Genomic DNA, 20,273 nt, shown 5'->3' with positions numbered 1-20,273 from the left:
ATCTTCACAACAACCCTCTGAAACACATGCTCTTATTGTCCCCATTCTACACATAAAGCCAAGCCATTTCCTCAGCACACATTTGTAAAGGGAAGAGAACCCAGGAAGAATTGGAACCCAGGTACTCTGCTTTAGAACACATGTTCTTTTTTTTTATTTTTTTTTAATTTTAAGATTTTATTATTTATTTGACAGAGAGAGAGAGCACAAGCAGGGGGAGTGGGAGAGGGAGAAGCAGGCTTCCCGCCGAGTAGAGAGCCCAATGTGGGGCTCGATCCCAGGACCCTGGAATCATGACCTGAGCCAAAGGCAGACGCTTAATGACTGAGCCACTGAGGCGGCCCTAGAACACGTGTTTTTAACCACAGCTCAGCTGCCCTTCTTCCCACAGAGCTAGAAGCAGCAGCCTAAGAAAAACAACTAACCCTGTGCTGACTGAATGGGGATAGGCACATAAGGTCTGCAGTGCAAGTCATTTAAACTACAGCAAGTGAGAACTCAAAGGAAATGCTGTTGTCTTGGCTCAACATGGGGAAGCAAAGAAGCAATGAGGAAAGCAAGAAAGGTAGAGAACAGAGAGAAAAAGCCGAAAGGATAGAGTGCATGGACAGGAAGAAAAAAGGACATGAGATACTATGTAAATTCAAACAAGACAGGTAGACAGAGAGACATGAGTTTATGGGAACTTTCAAGTCCTAAAGATTGTCCAACAATCTGAAGTAGGACTCGGTGAGTTTTGTCTGCTTGTAATACAACTCTTGTTGGAATGGCGATGTGCTCGCTGACACAAAATCTTCTCTAACTAGAACAATTTCCGTATTACTATGGACTTCTTATAAAAATCCCTTTGTTACGATGAAATAATTAAATCGATATGAAAGGCAGTACATTACAGTAGAAGTGAATTAAGTCTGGGAAAAAACAACCCAGACATAGGTCTCATTTTTATCATTTTGTTAATGACATAACCGTGGGCAATCTCCCTAAACTTTAATTATGCTTTCCATAAAATGGGAATAAGAACACATGTCCAGCTAGTTCCAAATGTGACTGTTCCAAATGAGATGGTATCTGTGATGGGCTTTGCAGAGTACAAACTGTTCCACAGGTGTTACCTAGCATGATGATGATTTTAGATGGGAACTCACTTGAGTTTCCTGTAAATGAGGATATAATGTCTTCTTTGCCCAAAGGGGAGTAACATAGTTATTCAAAGATACACTGGATGGTAATAAAAATTACTGGGTCTGTATTTATCTATACATGTATACACCATAGTAATAGCCAAAATAAATAAATGTGTGCAGATGTTCCTTTAGCCATGTGCAAAGATGTTGATAACAAAAATGCATTATTGCCTAGAAAGAGCCAATGACTTAGGAAGAATACCTTTGCTGAAATGGTACAGGGGCGCCTGGGTGGCTCACTGGATTAAGGCTCTGCCTTCAGCTCAGGTCATGATCTCAGGGATGGAGCCCCGCATCGGGCTCTCTGCTCAGCAGGAAGCCTGCTTTCCCTTCTCTCTCTACCTGCCTCTCTGCCTACTTGTGGTCTCTCTCTGTCAGATAGATAAATAAAATCTTTAAAAAAAAAAAAAGAACTACTGAGTCTTCCTATTCCTGACCTGATCTGTGCATTACCCTAAAGGTCAATGGAGTCAGGAAAACTGAAGAACTGAGAAGTTGGGTCTTTCTCTTAAGATGACACGGTAAGGGGCGCCTGGGTGTTTCAGTCAGTTAGACGTCTGACTTCAGTTCAGATCATGATCCCAGGGTCCTGAGATCGAGCCCCATGTCGGGCTCCCTGCTCAACAGGGAGTCTGCTTCTCCTTCTCCCTCTGCCCCTCTCCCTGCTTGTGCTCTTAAACAGTGTAGTTGTAATACAGAGACAGCTGACAAAAAAATAACAAGTCTCCTGTCCTACTTGGGACTCATAAAAGGAGAACAGTATAATATAACAAATATAGGAAGGAGGGCCTCTGACTTTTCACTCCACTTCACTCCACTCTCCTTTTTAATTAGCCTTCGTGATGATGAAAATAAATTAACCTATTCTCAGACACATAAAAATAATACCTAATATTTCTATACCAACAACTGTCCTTCAAACATAACTTTCAATTGTAAAAAAGTTTGTTCTAAGTGGAACTCAAACAGTGCCCAAGTTCCACATTATAATATTTTAAAATCTTAACACAGGAAAAGGAACAAGCAGTCCAAAATCAGAAGGAAATGTTCACCTGGCTTCCAGCTGTCTTTACCCATGACTCAGCATCATTAACCATTTGCCTACTTCCACCATTATCTTTGACAGTGTATATCTGAAAATGTCAATTTTTTCTAGAGCAACTGACTTTCAAATTACACCACCTCTACAAGTAAAACAGATGGCCAACAGCCTTTCCCTTTCCCTGTGAAAAAAATTCCTCCAAGCTCTCACTTTTGGCACTATAATTTCCATAAAATGGCAGGTTGACGCTCCCATGCAATCCTGGGTTTCCAAGAGAAAGGAAACTTCACATCTTTCTAAATTTTAGGACTATATGCCAAAGTGCCAAATCTTCAGTTTGCCAAGATACTGTTCTCAACGTGTATGTAATATCCCTCCTCGTTTTGTGAGATTCTGTAAGCTTCCACAGAAATGTGACGATTGCCTTTCTCTCACATTTCCGCAATCCCAAATCCCTAGACTTAGATGCTGATAAAGAGTAATTTACCATCCATATACATGAGGTATCTCAAAAACAAAAGCTGAGTCTAACACTAACCCTGGACTAGAAGCGCCAACATCCTTGGCATCGGTGACTTATGCAGACAGAACGCGATTTCATGTTGCATGTTGTTTCAGAACTGCCACTCATTTAGATAGGAACTTGACGGTGACTATATTCTCCCACCAACAATTCTGTTTTTATGTAATTGATGACAAATAATATCAATTTAACACAACAACATTGGAAAAGAAAACCAGTTAAGCTGGTGAAAATAATGAGAGAGAGAGAAAGTGACTTTTCAAATATGTAATAGATTTCTCCAAAGTGACCAAAGAGAGAAACAAATTATCTGTTTTGCACTTTCACCATTAGGAATCCATTAGGAAAAACGTGATGGACCATATAGAAAGTTATAATTAACTCACAAACGGGCCCCAAAGCTTAGACATCTGTTCACACATTGCCTTGGCTGCCTCCATTAAGAGCAGCTTTACCTCAGTAAGTCCAATATTCTTCCTTTTAATGACATTCTGCAGGGAGTTGCTCAGAGTCCTGGTTAGCAACAGGTTTGTAGATTTGCGAATCATGTCATCGACTTCAGTGGAGCTGAAAAAGAATTCTCAAGAGTCAGTCATCCCAGGTAGCAGATTAGTTTGCAAACAAACAAGGTGCCAGTATTACTTCTGATAATAATAATAACAGCAACAACAATAACAACAATGATAATAATGGCAGCAGCAAATAACATTTACCTTGTGCCAGAAATTAGATTCCAAGTATTTTAATATATGAAAATTCACTTAAACTTCAGACCAATGATACTAAATAGTTTTATTATTATTTCTAGTGTACAGAGGAGGAAATGAAGGCACAGAGAAGTTAAGCAGCTTATTCAAGGTCACACAATAGGCACACAGCACAAAAAGGATTTTAACACAGGCCATCTAGCTCTAAAGCCCACAGCATTTAAACACTATGCTATAGTGTCTCCAGGGTAGATGAGGAATTCCCCTGCATGATTCCTTTCTCCTATACTTCCAAGTTCCTTCATATATTGTTAATATTTAGAATTTTCCAACATGGACTCCCTATTGGCTTCCTGTACATTAGCTGGTAAAGGCCCATAAGAAAAGATATCTCTGCTCCTTTACTGTCATCTTTCATATAAGGTCTATTTTGCTCTGATTCCAATATAACTGTTTCAGACCAGTAGTTTAATTCAGCATAAATGTCTTATAATCCTGAATACCCCCCAAATGATAAATCTTTAACTTATTCACTAATTTTTAATCCAATGGACATTATTAAGCCCTTATCATATGGTGGTGTTGTTGTTTTAAGTAAACTCTATCCCCAGTATGGGGGTAGAATTCACAACCCCAAGATTGGGAGTTGAATAGTCTACCAACTGAGCCAGCCAGGTGCCCCAAAATGACATTTTCTATGCAAAAAAAGGAAACTAAACATAAAGAAAATGATTCAACAGCCATCTTTATATACAAAGTTTTAAAAAAGACAATAGTCTTGTAACCAATATAGTGAATTCTGGACCTATACAGTCTTCATGAGCCCCTGAAAGCATCACAAAGGTGGCTTTCTATAAAAGATGTCCTTTTAAGACAAGTATTCCCTCAATGATAAGGTTACTATTGTAGAAATACTAGATTATAAACATCAAGAGATAACTATAAATAGAGATTTGTGAGTTCTTTGTAAATTTATTACTTGTGGACAGTGGTCACAAAATTTATCTCATCGGTTTCTCTTTCTAGAGAAGAAAGTAAGAGGCTTAGTAGAATCAGATTTAAAGTCTTACAATTCTAAATATATAGGCAATCCACATTAACATGCTCTATGAAAAACAGAAAAATACTAAAAAGAAACAAGACTACAGAATGCAAGGACATAATCAAAAAAAAAATGATACATCAAAATATTTTTACAGGGTCCATGCAAAGATACATTTAACTGACCAATACCCTCTAGCCCACTGTTGACCTTTCCAAAATTATTACTGAACTGAAATGCTTCATCCACAAATATACGAGGTGCTGTGCATTGTGTTGTGGAATAATGAGATCAAAATGGTGAATGAACAAAATAGCTATGGTTCCTGCCTTCATATATTTTAAATTCATAATTACATCAGGTCAATTGTAATATGAGCTACAAATAAGTATAGGTTGCTATAAAACTGATTAACACAGGTGTCTAAAATAATCTGGTGCTCCTGATATTGTTCTCATCACATCCTATACTGATTATGTATCTCTATTATGATTTAAGATCCAGCAGAAGTTCCACATTTGGATATGATGTAGAAGATCAAGAAAAACCACTATGACCTCCATAACAACAAAAATGTTAGGTCTAATCTTAAAAGCTGTATTTTCCTTCAATGTCAACACAGTGTAACTAACATAAACACACACACACACACACACACACACACACACACACACATGTACAACAGAACAAAACTGTATACCACACCAGGACAAATCTTTGAATGGTGAGCGAAGGGTAGCAGTCACTTTCATACATGAGGCCATTTGCTTAATCTGGGCACAGATGGATAAAGGATAAAGGACTGAAACAGTCAGAGGCTGAAAGGCTTTGCTGAGATGAGGAGAAATCAGCCAAACCTTTCACAGTGTGGGCTACTATTACAGTTTGGAATCCAGGAGAGCCACAAAACAAAAATAAAGTAACTGACCCAACCATTCTTCCCTACAAGAGTTCTCCTTGGTGAGGGCAGTGTGAGAAATCAGAGAGAGATCTTGCAAATTTTGCAAGGGGTTTTGGATTCAGGGCTACAGAAAAGCAATCCAAAAGAGAGAAAAAAACGAAAGCTGAAACCCATCCCAGTTCAAATCTCGTTAAGATCAGAGATAAGCTCCTGGATGAAAGCTCTGGAATTTCAGAGCTGGTCTTATGCACAAAGAGACTTCTGCAATAGCATTTGAAATCAGAAGTAATTTGAAGCTAATTAAAACTGAGATATTCAGTTCACTCAAGTAATGATGAAATCTGAATGATCCATCAAGCAGCTAGGAGTTGCAAAAGAAGAAAAAAAGAATGAGAAAGAAGAAGACGACATGTTTAAAGAAATATAGGCAAAATCATCTCCAAACATGATACAATACTTCAACCCACAGATTCATGAGGCTTAGTACATCCCACACAAAATGAATATAAATAAAACAATAAGATCATCACAGTCAAATTATGAAGTCCAAAGACAAAAAGAAATCTTAAAAACAAAAGATTTTAGGAAAAAAGGGAAAAAAGGCAATACATTCAGAGGAACAACAATAGGAATAATGGCTTGTTTCTCTTCAGAAAACAATGGAAGCAGACAGTGGAATGCAATCTTTAAAGTGTGGGGAAAGGGAGAACTAGCAACTTATTCTATGCTTTTGAAAATATATTTTTGAAAATAGAGATGATAAAAATACTTTCAGAATAATTTTTTAGTTATTTTAAAGTATTTTCGAGGGGCCCCTGGGTGGCTCAGTCAGTTAAGGGTCCAACTCTTGATTTTGCCTTAGATTGTGATCCCAGGGTCCTAGGATTGAGCCCTGTGTCAGGCTCCATGCTGGGCATGGAGTCTGCTTAAGATTGTCTCTCTCCCTCTCCCCTTATTCCTCCCCTGCTCCCCCTCTCTCTCTAAAAAAAATTTAAAAATTTTTAAAAATTAGTTATTTTATAATTTTTTTTCTTTTTTTTTTGAGAGAGATCACAAGCAGGCAGAGAGGCAGGAAGAGAGAGAGGGGGAAGCAGGCTCCCCGCTGAGCAGAGAGCTCAATGCGAGACTGGATCCCAGGACCCTGAGATCATGACCTGAGCCAAAGGCAGAGGCTTAACCCAATGAGCCACCCAGGTGTCCCTAGAAATATTTTTTTTAAATATAATTTTTTATTTTTTCTAAACATATATTTTTATCCCCAGGGGTACAGGTTTTTAAAGCTAAGAAAATCCAACACCAGCAGATACTAAAGGAAATGCTAAAAGAAATTTTTCATGCTGAAGGAAGATGATACCAAAGGATAACATAGATATGGAGGAAAGAATAAGAACGCCTCAAAATGGTATATGTGTGGTGGGCAAAAATAAAAACAGATTTTTTCTTGAACTTTAAAATACAATTAAATGTTCAAAGCAAACACAGTAACATATTTTAGAATTAAAAAGAGGTATATATGTGTAAGATATACCAACAACATCAAAAAAAAAGGACAGAAAAGAGGTGCCAGGATAGCTCAGTAGGTCAAGTGTCTGCTTTTGGCTCAGGTCATAATCCGAGGGGCATCAGGTTCAGGGAGCCTGCTTCTCCCTCTTCCTCGGCCATTCCCCCTACTTGTGCTCTCTGGCTCTATCTCTCTGTCAAATAAATAAGTAAAATCTTTTTCTAAAGTGTTAAGAAAAAAAAGGAGTAAGAAGATAAATTACTCTATACTGTTGAAGAGCCTTAAATTACATGCAAAATGATATAATATTATTCAGGGTAAACTATGATAAATTAACAATGTACACTGTAATCCCCAGAGCCACCACAAGAACAAGAAACTTAAAAAACCGAAAGGTCATACTCAAGTAAAGCCAATAGGGAAAATAAATCATAATACTAACATAACCTAATCAAGAAGGACAAGAAACAGGAAAAAATGAGGAAAATAGAAAAACAAAGACAAATAGAAAAACAAAAATAAGACGGCACACTTAAGTCCAACCATATCACTAAATTCATTCAGGTAATGGAATAAACACTCCAACTAGGCAGACTGCATAAAAAAACAATACGTAGGGGCACCTGGGTGACTCAGTCGATTAAGCACCTGCCTTCAGTTCAGGTCATGATTTCATGGTCCTGGGATCAAGCCCCATGGAGCCTGCTTCCCTCTCCCTTGCCCCGTCCCCTGTGCTTGAGCCCTCTTGATCTCTCTCTCTCAAATATATATATGAAAAATCTTTAAAAAAAACAGTATACAACTATTTGTTCATTCAAAATGACACATTTTAAAATAAAGACACATGCCCAAATCTTATGTTCAAGATAGCACTCAGTACTCAACACTCAAAAGAAAGTGGGCTCCTTGCATAAATCAATGATACCATGGTTAAGTAATGTCCCAAAATGTGACAAGAATATATCAACAAGGCACAGGAGCTAGTATCAAATGGCTTGTGTGCCCTAAGTCTGGACAGTCTGGGCATCAAAACAAATACAGTAAAGGAGTGAACCAAGTGAATTAAATAAGAATCCGTGAGTCTCACCTGAAGGTAGGTAGATAATAAACAGAGAGATAGAGAGAAAATAAGTAGCAAGGAAGCAGATGGAGGACTCCTTAAAAGAGAATGCCAAGTAATACACAAGGAATTAAGAAACCATAGATTAATTAAAAACCATAAGCCAGTAATTTTCTGAGTGACAAACTGATTCAGGCAAGAATCATTATGGATACTGTAAGGGGGAAGGAGGTGAAGAACATTTGATAAGTAACAGAACACAAAGTATTTCAACATAAACACAAACATTACTTATTACAAAAACAAAATGATAATTATACAGGGAGAAAAGACAATATCTCAACTAACTAATCAAAATTAATATAAATAGGGCTTCTGATACTATACACACACACACACACACGGATACATACATAGCAAGAAGTAGCTGGAAGGGAAGGAAAGAAGGGAAGATCACATATGTTTCTTCCATGTAAGAATTTCCTTTTGTATCATGTGTGCATAAGGCTACAGGTCTGTTGGAAATGAATTATCAGCTTCCATTCAGCTAAAAAATTTTACTTTGTTTCTGAAAGTTATTTCACTATCTATAGAATTCTCATTGATTTGTTCTTCTGAGTCCTTGAAGCCTGGCACTCCATCGTCTCAGGCTTGCATAGTTTTTGAGAAGTCTGACGTAACACTTCTCACTATACCTGCATGTAGCATCTTCTCTTTTCTAAATTCTTTCAGCTCTCTCAAGGGTTCCAGAAAATTTTTCATTTTGTAATTTATCTGTTTTGTTTTGTGTATTTTTCATTGTTAGGGAGGAAACAATACTCTTTCCGGCTTTCTATATTATAAATAGAAGCAGAAATATCTCATAGTAATTTGCTTTTAAAAAAAGAAGTCTTATGCATGTACATGTATTCACATGGAAGAAAAACTAAAAAAAGAAAAGAAAAAGATTTCCCAGATGTAAAGAGTAGTCATCACTATCTGTTAAAATTTTGAGTCTTTAAAATTTTTCTTCTTTGAACTATTCTGTCTCCTAAATTCTTTACAGAAATCCAATTTAATAACTTAAAAAACTATGTATATATATATGTGTGTGTGTGTGTGTATTCTTATTTTTTAAGTCAGGTGCAAGTGCTAGAACATTATTTTACCAAAGCCATTCCATTTATTTGCTATCTTTAAAAAGAATTTTCTTTCAAACAGAAAGAGTTTTGTGTCCTCAGAATTCATATATATATATTTTCAACATTTCTAATGCTATTCAGCATCTTCTATTAAATGTAAAAGGGGAAATTTTTACAGGAAAAAAAATAGAAGTTTCATTTATGAGAATAACTACCTTCCAAGTTTCATAAAAATCTCAATACCAGGGGTGCCTGGCTGGCTCAGTGGGTTAAAGCCTCTGCCTTCAGTTCAGGTCATGATCCCAGGGTCCTGGGATCGAGCCCCACGTTGGGCTCTCTGCTCCACAGGGAGCCTGCTTCCTCCCCTCTCTCTCTCTGCCTACTTGTGTGCTCTCTCTCTCTCTGTGTCAAATAAATAAAATCTTTTAAAAAAAACCTCAATACTGTAGGTTTTCCCATTTTAGTAGTCTTATGTTTAAGAGAACTAATTGTTTTTATACATATCATTCTCATATCCCAAATTATAATCCCCTCCCCCATGATTGTCAAAGAGGTCTCCATCACTGCAGGTTATAAGGCAAAGGTAGCCTAGAAAATAAGTTAAGTAAACCAAAGACTAAAGGCAGCTGTAAAATCTTCCCAAATTGACTATTTTTGTTAATTTTAAACAAAACAAAGGTGGTTTTCAGTCTAAAGCTCAAGATATTCAAGCAAGAAAAAGACTTCTGAACAATTTACTCACACTATCCCTTTACCATATTACCTTTCCTCCAACATAGAAAGGGTCACTATGCAATGAACTTGTAATATTTTCTATACATAACATACGTAACAGTACCCTAGAGACCATTCTCGGTTGTTAAGTCTTTTGGTTGTGGTGGTGAAGGTGGGCCTCAAGGGGTTAAAAAAAAGTTTTGGTTTATAACTTCCAAAGATAATCTCATTTCCATGCAACCATTTCCATGAAAACAACCTCATTTTCAAAGAACAGAACAAATTAACTACACAAACCCTATGCTTCATTTTTTACTCAGTAAGAATGATTATCAAACAAGTGACTCAAACTATTTCCAATTATGTTTACTTTCGGAGTTGCTTGGCATGCCATACATTCCATTCACTCATTCTTTTTTTTCCTTTCTTTTTTTTCTTTAATTTACTGAGCTGGTGCAGGGGATGTTGTGCCGAACAAAACATTAAATGCTTCTGCTCTTCAAGAGGCCTTTTCTAACATCCTTAATCCATCTCAATTTTTGGCTCCTTTGTTGCTGCTATGTCTCTCCATCATAGCACAACTATCCAACCGTTCAGTCCCTCAGCAAGATTATACACTCTTTGAAGAAAGGACCATATTTTCAGCATCTTAATGTCCTCACTACCAAGCACAGCCTGATAAATAACAGTTTACTTATAATGTAAGGTGAATAAACCAGCAATGAAATAAACCAGCAGTCTAGTACATACAGAAACCCAAAGACACAAGTAGAGTAATAAAATCTAAGAGGAGTTTTGATAACAGTATTCACAAGGTACAGAAAGAGCACAAAGGAGTCAGGAGATCAAGTCCATTAGGGATGGAAGTGGTCAGAAAGGTTTCATTCAGTAAAGGCAGAAGGTGAACCTGGAAGGATGGGTGGAAGCTTGTTAGGAGCACTAATGAGGAAAAGGTAATTTCATGAGTAGAGCCAAGTATAAAATAGCACATTAGGATCAGAAAACAGCAAATAAGTTGGTAGGACTGAAGCACAGAGTGACACAGAAATTGCCTAGGATATGAACCTGGAAAGGTATACGAAGGACTAGGTCAAGGAGCAGGGGAAGAGGCAGGCAGATAGGGAACTGCGTCAGGCTCAAGTTCGAACTTTATGCAGTAGACCACCAGGAATCCTTGGAAAGGTGAGCAGAGTAAAGCTAAATCATAAGGTTTGATTTTAGAAGAATTACTCTAGGGAACATACAGAACAGAATGAGGAGAAAGGGCAGATGATTGGGAAAGCAAAGTTAGACATTTCAGAACAATTAGGAGATTATTTAAGTGGCCCAAGTCAATTATAACTACAATGTGAATGAAAGCAGCAACACTGGGAAGAGAGAACTTAAAAAAAAAAAAAGAGCTACAAATAAAAAAACATGCAACAATCAATTTTGTCACCAATTAGGGTTAGAGAGACTAATTTACAAATGAGCACTGCCTTCATTTATTAAATGGGGACAGCTGAGACAATGTATGTAAAATACTAATACAGTAAAGCCAAGGGGTAAGAACTGTAAACTCGGCAATATTCTTTTTGTTGAAGGTGATGCCGGACCAGATTTGAATCCTGGCTTAAACACTTACTCTTGTGTGACCTTGATAAAGTTACTAAACCTCTCTCTGCTCACTTTCTTCCTCTGAAAAATGCAGTATACTTTCCAGCACCTCAGGGATTAGTACTATTTTCAGTTTTACAGATGTTTTTAATATATGTGTAATTTGTTTACAAAAATGTAGACCAATGCTTGAAACTTTGTTTTTAATAAAAATAGTTAATAGAAAATAAGGAGTTGAAATGATTCTTAGATTTCTGGCTTGGGTGAATGGTGGTATCATTCACCAAGAGAAGGGAGTTCTTCTAGAAAAGACAATAATCTTTTTAAAAAGACAATCTAAAAGATTATTATTCACAAAGATGATCATAATGACTATGCCTCTTCAAATTCTTTAAGATGAGCTAAGTAGTATTCTAGGTGTTTTGCAAGTCATTTCTCCATATTGCAACACTCACCATGGTATATTCTCATGCTTAAAACCCTCAGTTCATACTGACAATATCTGAGGCTAAAGAACTGTGTCTTTTACTTCTGCATTCCCAGTAAGAAGGATGTATCTGGTACAGAAATAGGTTCGGTACACATTAGTCAGATAATTTAACTTAAAGGAGATGAGGATACCTTCAACAAGCCCAGAGAATATTTGGAAAGAAGGATATTTTCAAAAGATTATACTTTCTACACCCCTAGTAGTCTTAAAATTTCATTAAACAGAAAGCAAAAATCAATATACTGTCTTCTAGTCAATTCTTACTAATAAAAAAGTGTTAAAATGCAAATTTACAACAAAAATAGAGAATAAGCTAAGTAATACAAACAAAAACAATTTATTCGCAAGTTTCCAACTTACAAATTTGTTGGAACTTTCCAACTTCCCCTTTTACCATGATTTTATAATATAGCAGGTGCCATGCTGTGAATGGTTAATATTAATACTTTCAAAATCAGAGCTGAAGGGGTTATGCAAAGGTTTTCAGAATATTCATGTGCCTAAGAGTCACAATTTCAACATCTGTTACATTTCCATTGTTTCAAAGCATACCTTAGGTGAAGATCTTCTGAAAACTTCAGGCAGGCATAAATAAATTCTTTAATTTGGTTGTAAACTTTTGGCACAAATTCAGAGAAAGGAAACTTTTTTGGAAATGGTTGCTGTAAATGCAAGAATTAATGAAAGCAAGTCACAAACTAACATATGCTGACGATACTTATAAGTCAATTAAAATACAAAAGGAATTTTCCTCCACGTTGCAAACTGTCTATTTAACAACCTCAAATTAAAGAAAGTGTTTCCAAAGTTTCCTGATGCTGAAAAGAATAAGATATAAGCTTAAATAATAATTCAAATGTCTTTCAACACATGAAGGGCTTAAAAAAAAAAAAGCTGTGCTAAGTATTCAGCAATAAAAAGGAATGAATTATTGCTACATACACCAACTTAGATGAATCTCAAAAGCATCACACTGAGTGAAAGAAGCCAGCCTCAAAACATTATCTACTGGATGATTCTGTTTATATGGCATTCTTGAAAAGTCAAAAGTAGATGGATAGCTACCAGATCAGTGACCAAAAACTGGGGGTTAGGGTTGGGAAGAACTGATGAAAAAGGAGCAGCATGAGGGAACTTTTGGGGATGACGGAACTGTTTCGATATCATTATTGTGTTAGTACATATATGACTCAATACACTGTCAAAACCAATTTTTTGGTTTTACATAGTATGGAATTACATAGCATGGGACAATTTTTACTGCATGTTTGGAGAGAAAATGTCCTAAAACTATAATGAAAGCAAGTATTTCAAAGTATAAACAACACCAGAACATGCCTAGCAATACTCCTAACACTTCAGAGGTGAAAGGACCCTCAGGTCATCTACTGATTCCCAAAACAGGGACTTCTGTTCTTTTAATCCCCAAAATCTCTGAAGGTGTTCTAGAGGTCTAATGCATTGAGTTGGAGGTAATGTCTTCAATGAAACCGATAAAATGAAAACTTCTGGAGGATGGCAAAGCAAAAGTACTCTTACCTTTTCCAGCTCTGTATCTTGGAATGGGAACTGTCCTACCACCTTTTTATACATGTCTTCACTTGTTACTGGTATAGGACTGTAGTTGTCAGAATCAAGTATGTTTCTAGGAAGAAAAAGAAGGAAGGAAGGAAGGAAGGGTGGGCTGGTTAATCACTGTAGTGATCACAAGTAATTTTCAGGTAAACTCAAATGGTTGCATGTTTCTAACCACCCAAACCAATGTTTTCCAGTCCCTATTCTATTCCTTCCAAAATGACACGATCTGTTTCAGGTAAAAACATCTTTAACAGAAGAACAAAAGAAAACTACGCTCTGAAACAAAGGGAACACAGTTGCGAACATGAGCTCATAGTATCTGAGATTTAAAGATGAGACAAACTTTCATAGCAACGTGTAGAAGCCGTGAGGCAAATGAGTAGTAAACAACAAAAGGATGGATGCTTGCAAGAAAAGCAGAAAGGTTTTATTTGGGGTTTTTCTATTTGCTTGTTTTTAAAGAAAACATATTTGATTATGTTCTTTATTTTTGTACTAGATCTTCTATTCTAACTTTCAAAACTGGCAGATGAGGAAAAGTAACTTCCATAATAAATCCAAATTACATTCACTTACTTTCACCTACTGTTCTGTACTAAGGATGAACTTCCCTCCATAGGAACTGGCACCTTAACGAGACTGGAGACTCTCTAAAAGCAGAGACCATACTACCAAAATCAAAGTCAAATTTACTAAAGGGGTAGGATTAGGCACTTTCGAGACCATGGGTAGATGATGTTACTAATTTTCAAGGTTCCTACAGACAGAATCCTCCCTAAATACAACTGCACCATTAGTAAGATTAAAGGAAAAATGTAAGATCTTAAAGTTAGAAGAATCTAAAAACAGGGTAAGTTGATCTTGGGGACAGGGTCTTGCGCTAAAGCAGGAAGACCACTTTAAATAAAAGTATGAAGGCTCAAAAGGAGAAGAAACTCAAGTGATCTAACATGGGTTGTGTGACAGGAAAACAGTCCAAGGAGGTATCTGTCAATGCGAGGTGTAACAGAGGAGCTCTCATATTACTGTATACATGATGCATGATGTAATAACTAAATAATACACTTCAAACACTGCATTGTAATAGATCTCTTCTCTAAATGTAGAGAAGGACGCATTAGAGGAATCACATGAGTAAGTCTTCAAAAAAGGTTCTCAAAAAAGCCTAAATTATTCAAAGGGACTCAAAGCTACTACTCTATGAGTGAGCTATAGAATAGCCATAACCCCCAAAAATATATTAAGAAGACACAAGATGATTTTAATGGTATGACCTAAGGTATTGGACATTTATTCAAGGCAGGGGGAAAGCCAAAATGAGGTCTGGAACTCTCCACATAGTAGACCTGATACACTGAGATCAGATATCTTGGGAGCTTTGAAACATTTCTACAATGTGCTTAAATTCTGAATCATAACTAGGATCAAAGCTAGAATAGATAAGCCACACATACTTGTTGCTTATTATATCTGAGAAGACTTATGTATAAACATGTGTATACATACCAGCACATATGTGCACATGCACATACAACCACACATGACCAGAGATCATTTCTCACCTGAAGATACCTGCCCACTTCTTTAGCAGAGTTTCACTGTACTGATCTCTGATTTCCAACAGCATGTCAAAAAGCTGATTTACAGGAAAACCATACACCTGAAACAAAATAAGAAAATGTCTTCATTTTACAGGGCGATTTTTTTAGAAGCAACATGAGAGAAATCAGGCACTGAAATACATTATCATTCAATTTAAATGAAAGCATGACAGCAGCATGTTTCATTCCCACCTAACATCTAGTTCTTATCTCTCAAGAATTAAAAGATACCAATAAAAATATTTAAGCCAGTCAAAAAAAATAGAAAGATGAAAATTAAAATCAATATATACCATATACCATGTCCACAAAGTTCTCCCGGCAACTCCTCATGTCCCCTTAGCAAACTTCATGAGTAGGGAAAGAAATTTGAAATGCTACCCACTGCTAATGCTATCCTTATGGGATATGATTGGTGGTTCAAATCAACAATTGTTATTCAAGATAGTAGTTAAAAAACTCCAAAATCATTCAAGCACTGTATCTGAGTTAAGGACATTTTTTAAAAAAAAACTAATGTAGTGAGTGGTTCAATTAATTGACTAGCTCTGAGCAAAAAAAAAAAAAAAAGAGGGGGACTGGAACTATTTATGAGAATATAAATTGGTTAAGGTAATGATCAGGAAATGCTATAAAAAGATAAGATCTAGCTCTAGGAAAAGAAGAAACACAACTAAGAACTAAAAGGCATTTACTCAAGCTGGGTAGGTGAGGGAAAGATCTGGAACTGATGAATACTATTCTAGATCACTCTATGTAAACAGAAGTCACAAACCTGAAGTGTGTCAGCAAAAAGCACAATGAGGTTCTTCAAATCCAACACAAGGTTTGGATCAGAGCAGTAAGACTAAAGGAAATAAAAGACAATGAGGAAAAAACATCTTAATTATTAAAATAAACCTAAATTTTGGATTCTTTCAGTGCTTACTGCTTTACCTGGTGAAGGGTCTCTAGAATGGGTCTAACCCTAACCTTTTCCTGGCTCAAGGTAACACCAGATTTAGCCAGGGAAAAGATGGGTAGAGCCTCCCATAAGCCATGATCTACATTTTTAACAGCTGGAAATTTAAAAACATACTTCTAAATAATTCTTCAGTCAAAAAAGAAATCAAAACTGATACTGCAGATTATCTTAGAATAAACAACAATATAATACTTGATATCAAAGCCTATGCAGTGTGCCTAAAGCCATTTCAAAATATATTTATACTTTTAGAGGCAAACAGAAAACACAGAAGATTGAAAATAAATTAAGCATTCAACCCATGAAGCTCTAAAAGCCAAAATTAACCATAAGTATATGACAGATCAATTTTGATCAAATGAGAAGGGGAAATAACATAGAGAAGATATGAAAGACTTAATCAATGAAACCAAAAGCTAATTAAAAATATCAATGAAGACAAATCTTGGGCAAGCCTGATTAAACAAGAGAAAACAAAAGTAAAGAGCACAAGGAATACAAAGAGAAAATAAACATAAATACAGAGGAAAGGTTACAAACGGAGTCCATGTATAATCTCTTATCAATAAAACTGAAAATTGAAACAACATGGAAGATAGGTTCTGTACACAGGAGTCAAAGATGCATGTCACTATGTGAAAAATGTGAAATTTTGATATCCAAATTCTCTTGATTACAGTCTGGTTCCTTCCTCTCTACTGGATCTCCCAATTCCTGAAAGAGGTGTGTTCATCAATTTTTTTAAAGATTTTACTTATTTGACAGAGTGAGAGAGAGCAAGAAAGCACAAGCAAGAGCAGAGGGAGAGGGAGAAGCAGATTCTTGAGTAGGGAGCCTGACATGGGGCTCGATCCCAAGACCTGAAGATCATGACCTAAGCTGAAGGCAAGATACTTAACCTTCTGAGCCACCCAGGCACTCCGTCTACTTGAATTTAAATTTTTTTAAAAGGCTATTGTCTTTTTGGTGGGTTAAAACTAGAATAATACAAAATATTCCTTTCTTCTCCCACTTAATGGTCTTCAAATTCAATTCTATTTGCCTTGGAGAATATTGTGATTTCTGCTCCTCTGACTTTTAAGGTCACCATAATGTATGAGTAGATCTCAATAAGCAAACTGTAAGACAGCCTCTTTGACATTTCCTGTGATTGCTGACATGCTGAACCTACTCCACCTTACTTTCAGTTTTTTATTTACAATGATTTCTTCTTTTTTATTTCATGGTTTTCATCGGATCATAGGTTTTTTATTTTTTACGGTTTTTTCTTTTCTTTTCTTTTTTTAATTGCTTTTCAGTGTACTAGAATTCATTGTTTATGCACCACACCCAGTGCTCCATGCAATACGTGCCCTCTACAATACCCACCACCAGGCTGGCCCAATTTCCCACCCCACGCCCCTTCAAAATCCTCAGATTGATTTTCAGAGTCCATAGTCTCTCAAGGATCATAGTTATTTTTAATTATTTTACAGTGGTCACTAAATAAGTCATATACTTTCTTCCCACTGTTTATATGAAATAATCTAGAGTTTCCATTAAAAAAATTTTTTTTAAGATTTTATTTATTTGACAGAGAGAGAGGCACAGTGAGAGAGAGAACACAGGATGGGGAGTAGGAGAGGGAGAAGCAGGCTTCCCACTAGGCAGGGAGCCCGATGCGGGGCTCAATCCCAGGCCCAAGATTTGACCTGAGCAGAAGGGGGACGCTTAATGACTGAGCAACCCAGGTGCCCCTAAAAAAACTTTTTAAACATTAAGTCTCTCTCCTTCTGTACAGATTCTTAATAGAGTTAAACTTTATAAGTAATCACATGCCAGCTAATTAAATTTATCTATAACTGTTGCCCTTTTTTTGCACACATTTTATTTAATCCTATCCCATCTTATATTCCGGATTTTTCATTTTTTGTAAAATGCCAGTAAAATAGGATAAAGATTAAACTTCGAATCCTCATCTGTTTGAAAAAGGCTTTTTTCTGCCCTTAAACTAAAATACAAAATTTCGGGGTGCCTGGGTGGCTCAGTGGGTTAAGCCTCTGCCTTTGGCTCAGGTCATGATCCCAGGGGCCTGGGATCGAGTCCCGCATTGGGCTCTCTGCTCAGCAGGGAGCCTGCTTCTCCTCATCTCACTGTCTGTCTGTCTCTCTGCCTATTTGTGATCTCTCTCTCTCTCTGTCAAATAAATAAATAAAATCTTAAAAAAAACAAAACAAAATACAAAATTTCTCCCATCCTTTGGGAGAATTATCTCCCATCCTTTACCCTGCTTGACACTCAATGCAGACTTCTGACTACAGGAATTCAGTCTTTCTTCATTGCAGGGAAATTTCCTTCTTTTAATTCTTTAATTTTTAAAGACCCCCACTTTGTGACTATCCTTTCTTTTGAAATGTCTATTAGATATAATCAAAAATTAATATCAGGGGTGGGAGGTCGGGGTACCAGGTGGTGGGTATTATAGAGGGCATGGATTGCATGGAGCACTGGGTGTGGTGCAAAAATAATGAATACTGTTATGCTGAAAATAAAAAAATATATTTGAAAAAAAGTAGTATCAGGTATCCATCCACGTTTCTTAAACTTTCCTTTCACATTTTCCATCTCTTTGTTTGGTCTGTATTTGGGGATATCTATTATGTTTGACTTTTTATTCTTGATCACAGAATGATAGGTAGTTTTATCTGTTTGATCTTTGAATTAAATTTCTCTCTTTGGGTAATCAGAGATTTCCAAGAAAGCAACGTTTATCTTGGGCTCATGTGCTTCTTTTTCCTCCTTACTACATTTTTTAAAAATTATGAGTACAGTATACCTCAAGAAAAAAAATGAACAAAACCTATATATACAATTGTAGCAGGCAAACAAAAAGGAACAGCGCCAGCATGTGGGACATTCCCACATGCTCTCCTCACAGCTCCTTTCCTCCCCACTCACGGAAATAGTATCATGACTTTTATGATAATTACCTCCATGTCTTTACTTATTTTTTTGTTTCTTTGCATTTTTAACTTAACAGACTTTTTTTGGCATAGTTTCACATTTACAGAGAGTACAGAGAGTTCTCATACACTCTGCACACATACACACAGTTTCCCCTGTTACAACACCTTGCATTCGTGTAGTACATTTGTCACAAGGGACGAACGAATATTCACAATTATTAACTAAAGACCATAATTTATATTAGGGTTTACTCTTGTTTTTGTGTATTTTATAGGTTTTAACATATGTATAATGACATATTCCTCCATTACAGTGGCATGTTTCAAAGCCCTAAAAATCTTCTGTGCTCCATGTAGTCCTCCCTCCCCAAATCCTAGCAACCCCTCATGTTTTTACTGGCTTCATATTTTTGCGTTTTCCAGAATCTCATATAGACGATCTCTGAACTGGCTTAAAAATATTAACAATCAGGGGTGCCTGGGTGGCTCAGCGGGTTAAGCCGCTGCCTTCAGCTCAGGTCATGATCTCAGGATCCTGGGATCGAGTCCCACATCGGGCTCTCTGCTCAGCAGGGAACATGTTTCCCTATATCTCTTTGCCTGCCTCTCCGTCTACTTGTGATCTCTCTCTGTCAAATAAATGAATAAAATCCTTAAAAAAAAATATTAACAATCAGGTTGTAAGGTATTTATCCTCCCCAAAATAAAACTATTCAGATTTTGACTGTCACTGAATTAAATTTACAGGTCAATTTTGAGAGAACTGATACCCACAATAAGACTTCCGATCAATGAACATGATACAACCCTCAATTTTAATTACGTCTTCTTTAATTCATTTTAGTCTCTCAGTAACATTTTAGAATTTTTCTCCACAAAGGGCTTAAATATCTTTTGTTAGGTATAGCACTATTACTTTTTATTTAGGCTAACTGTACAAATTTTATCTTTTAAAAATTTTAACCTTTCAACTTTTGCTCCAGGTTTATAAAAACAACTGATTTTGTACAATGGTTTTGCATCCAGGAAACATGCTAACCTCTCCTATCAACTGTAATAATTTTTCTGGAAGTTCCTTTAGATTTTCAACGTACAAAAATATATCTGCACAAATAGCAATTTTGTTTCCTCCTTTCAAAGGTTAACATGCTTTATTTATTTATTTTTCTGTCAGGACAGCACTGGATATGACTTCAAGTGCAAAACAAAAAAGGAGCAATGGCAATTAAATATGGTATTTGTTATAGGTTTCTCAGGATGTCTTTTATCAGTTTAAGGAAATTCTCTTACGCTTCTAATTT

General features: G+C 36.4%; 1 protein-coding gene across 3 annotated transcripts in view; it reads right to left on the bottom strand.

Annotated features, from left to right (window-relative positions):
• EXOC6B (exocyst complex component 6B) overlaps positions 1 to 20,273 on the bottom strand; it is a 604,005-nt gene that overhangs the window by 265,909 nt on the left and 317,823 nt on the right. For all 3 annotated transcript variants that reach the window (XR_014315086.1, XM_082744029.1, XM_082744030.1), the window contains 5 exons: positions 15,839 to 15,910; positions 15,025 to 15,122; positions 13,424 to 13,529; positions 12,437 to 12,546; positions 3,208 to 3,319 (listed from right to left, as the gene is read on the bottom strand). Coding sequence is in view for 2 of the 3 variants with exons in the window: in XM_082744029.1 (XP_082600155.1) it covers positions 3,208 to 3,319; positions 12,437 to 12,546; positions 13,424 to 13,529; positions 15,025 to 15,122; positions 15,839 to 15,910 (498 nt within the window). In the remaining variant the exon portion in view is untranslated. The remainder of the gene's footprint in view (positions 1 to 3,207; positions 3,320 to 12,436; positions 12,547 to 13,423; positions 13,530 to 15,024; positions 15,123 to 15,838; positions 15,911 to 20,273) is intronic.

Source organism: Mustela nivalis (genome assembly GCF_964662115.1).
Source record: "Mustela nivalis genome assembly, chromosome: 8".
NCBI classification, from domain to species: domain Eukaryota; kingdom Metazoa; phylum Chordata; class Mammalia; order Carnivora; family Mustelidae; genus Mustela; species Mustela nivalis.
This window is presented reverse-complemented; position numbering and strand designations above follow the sequence as displayed.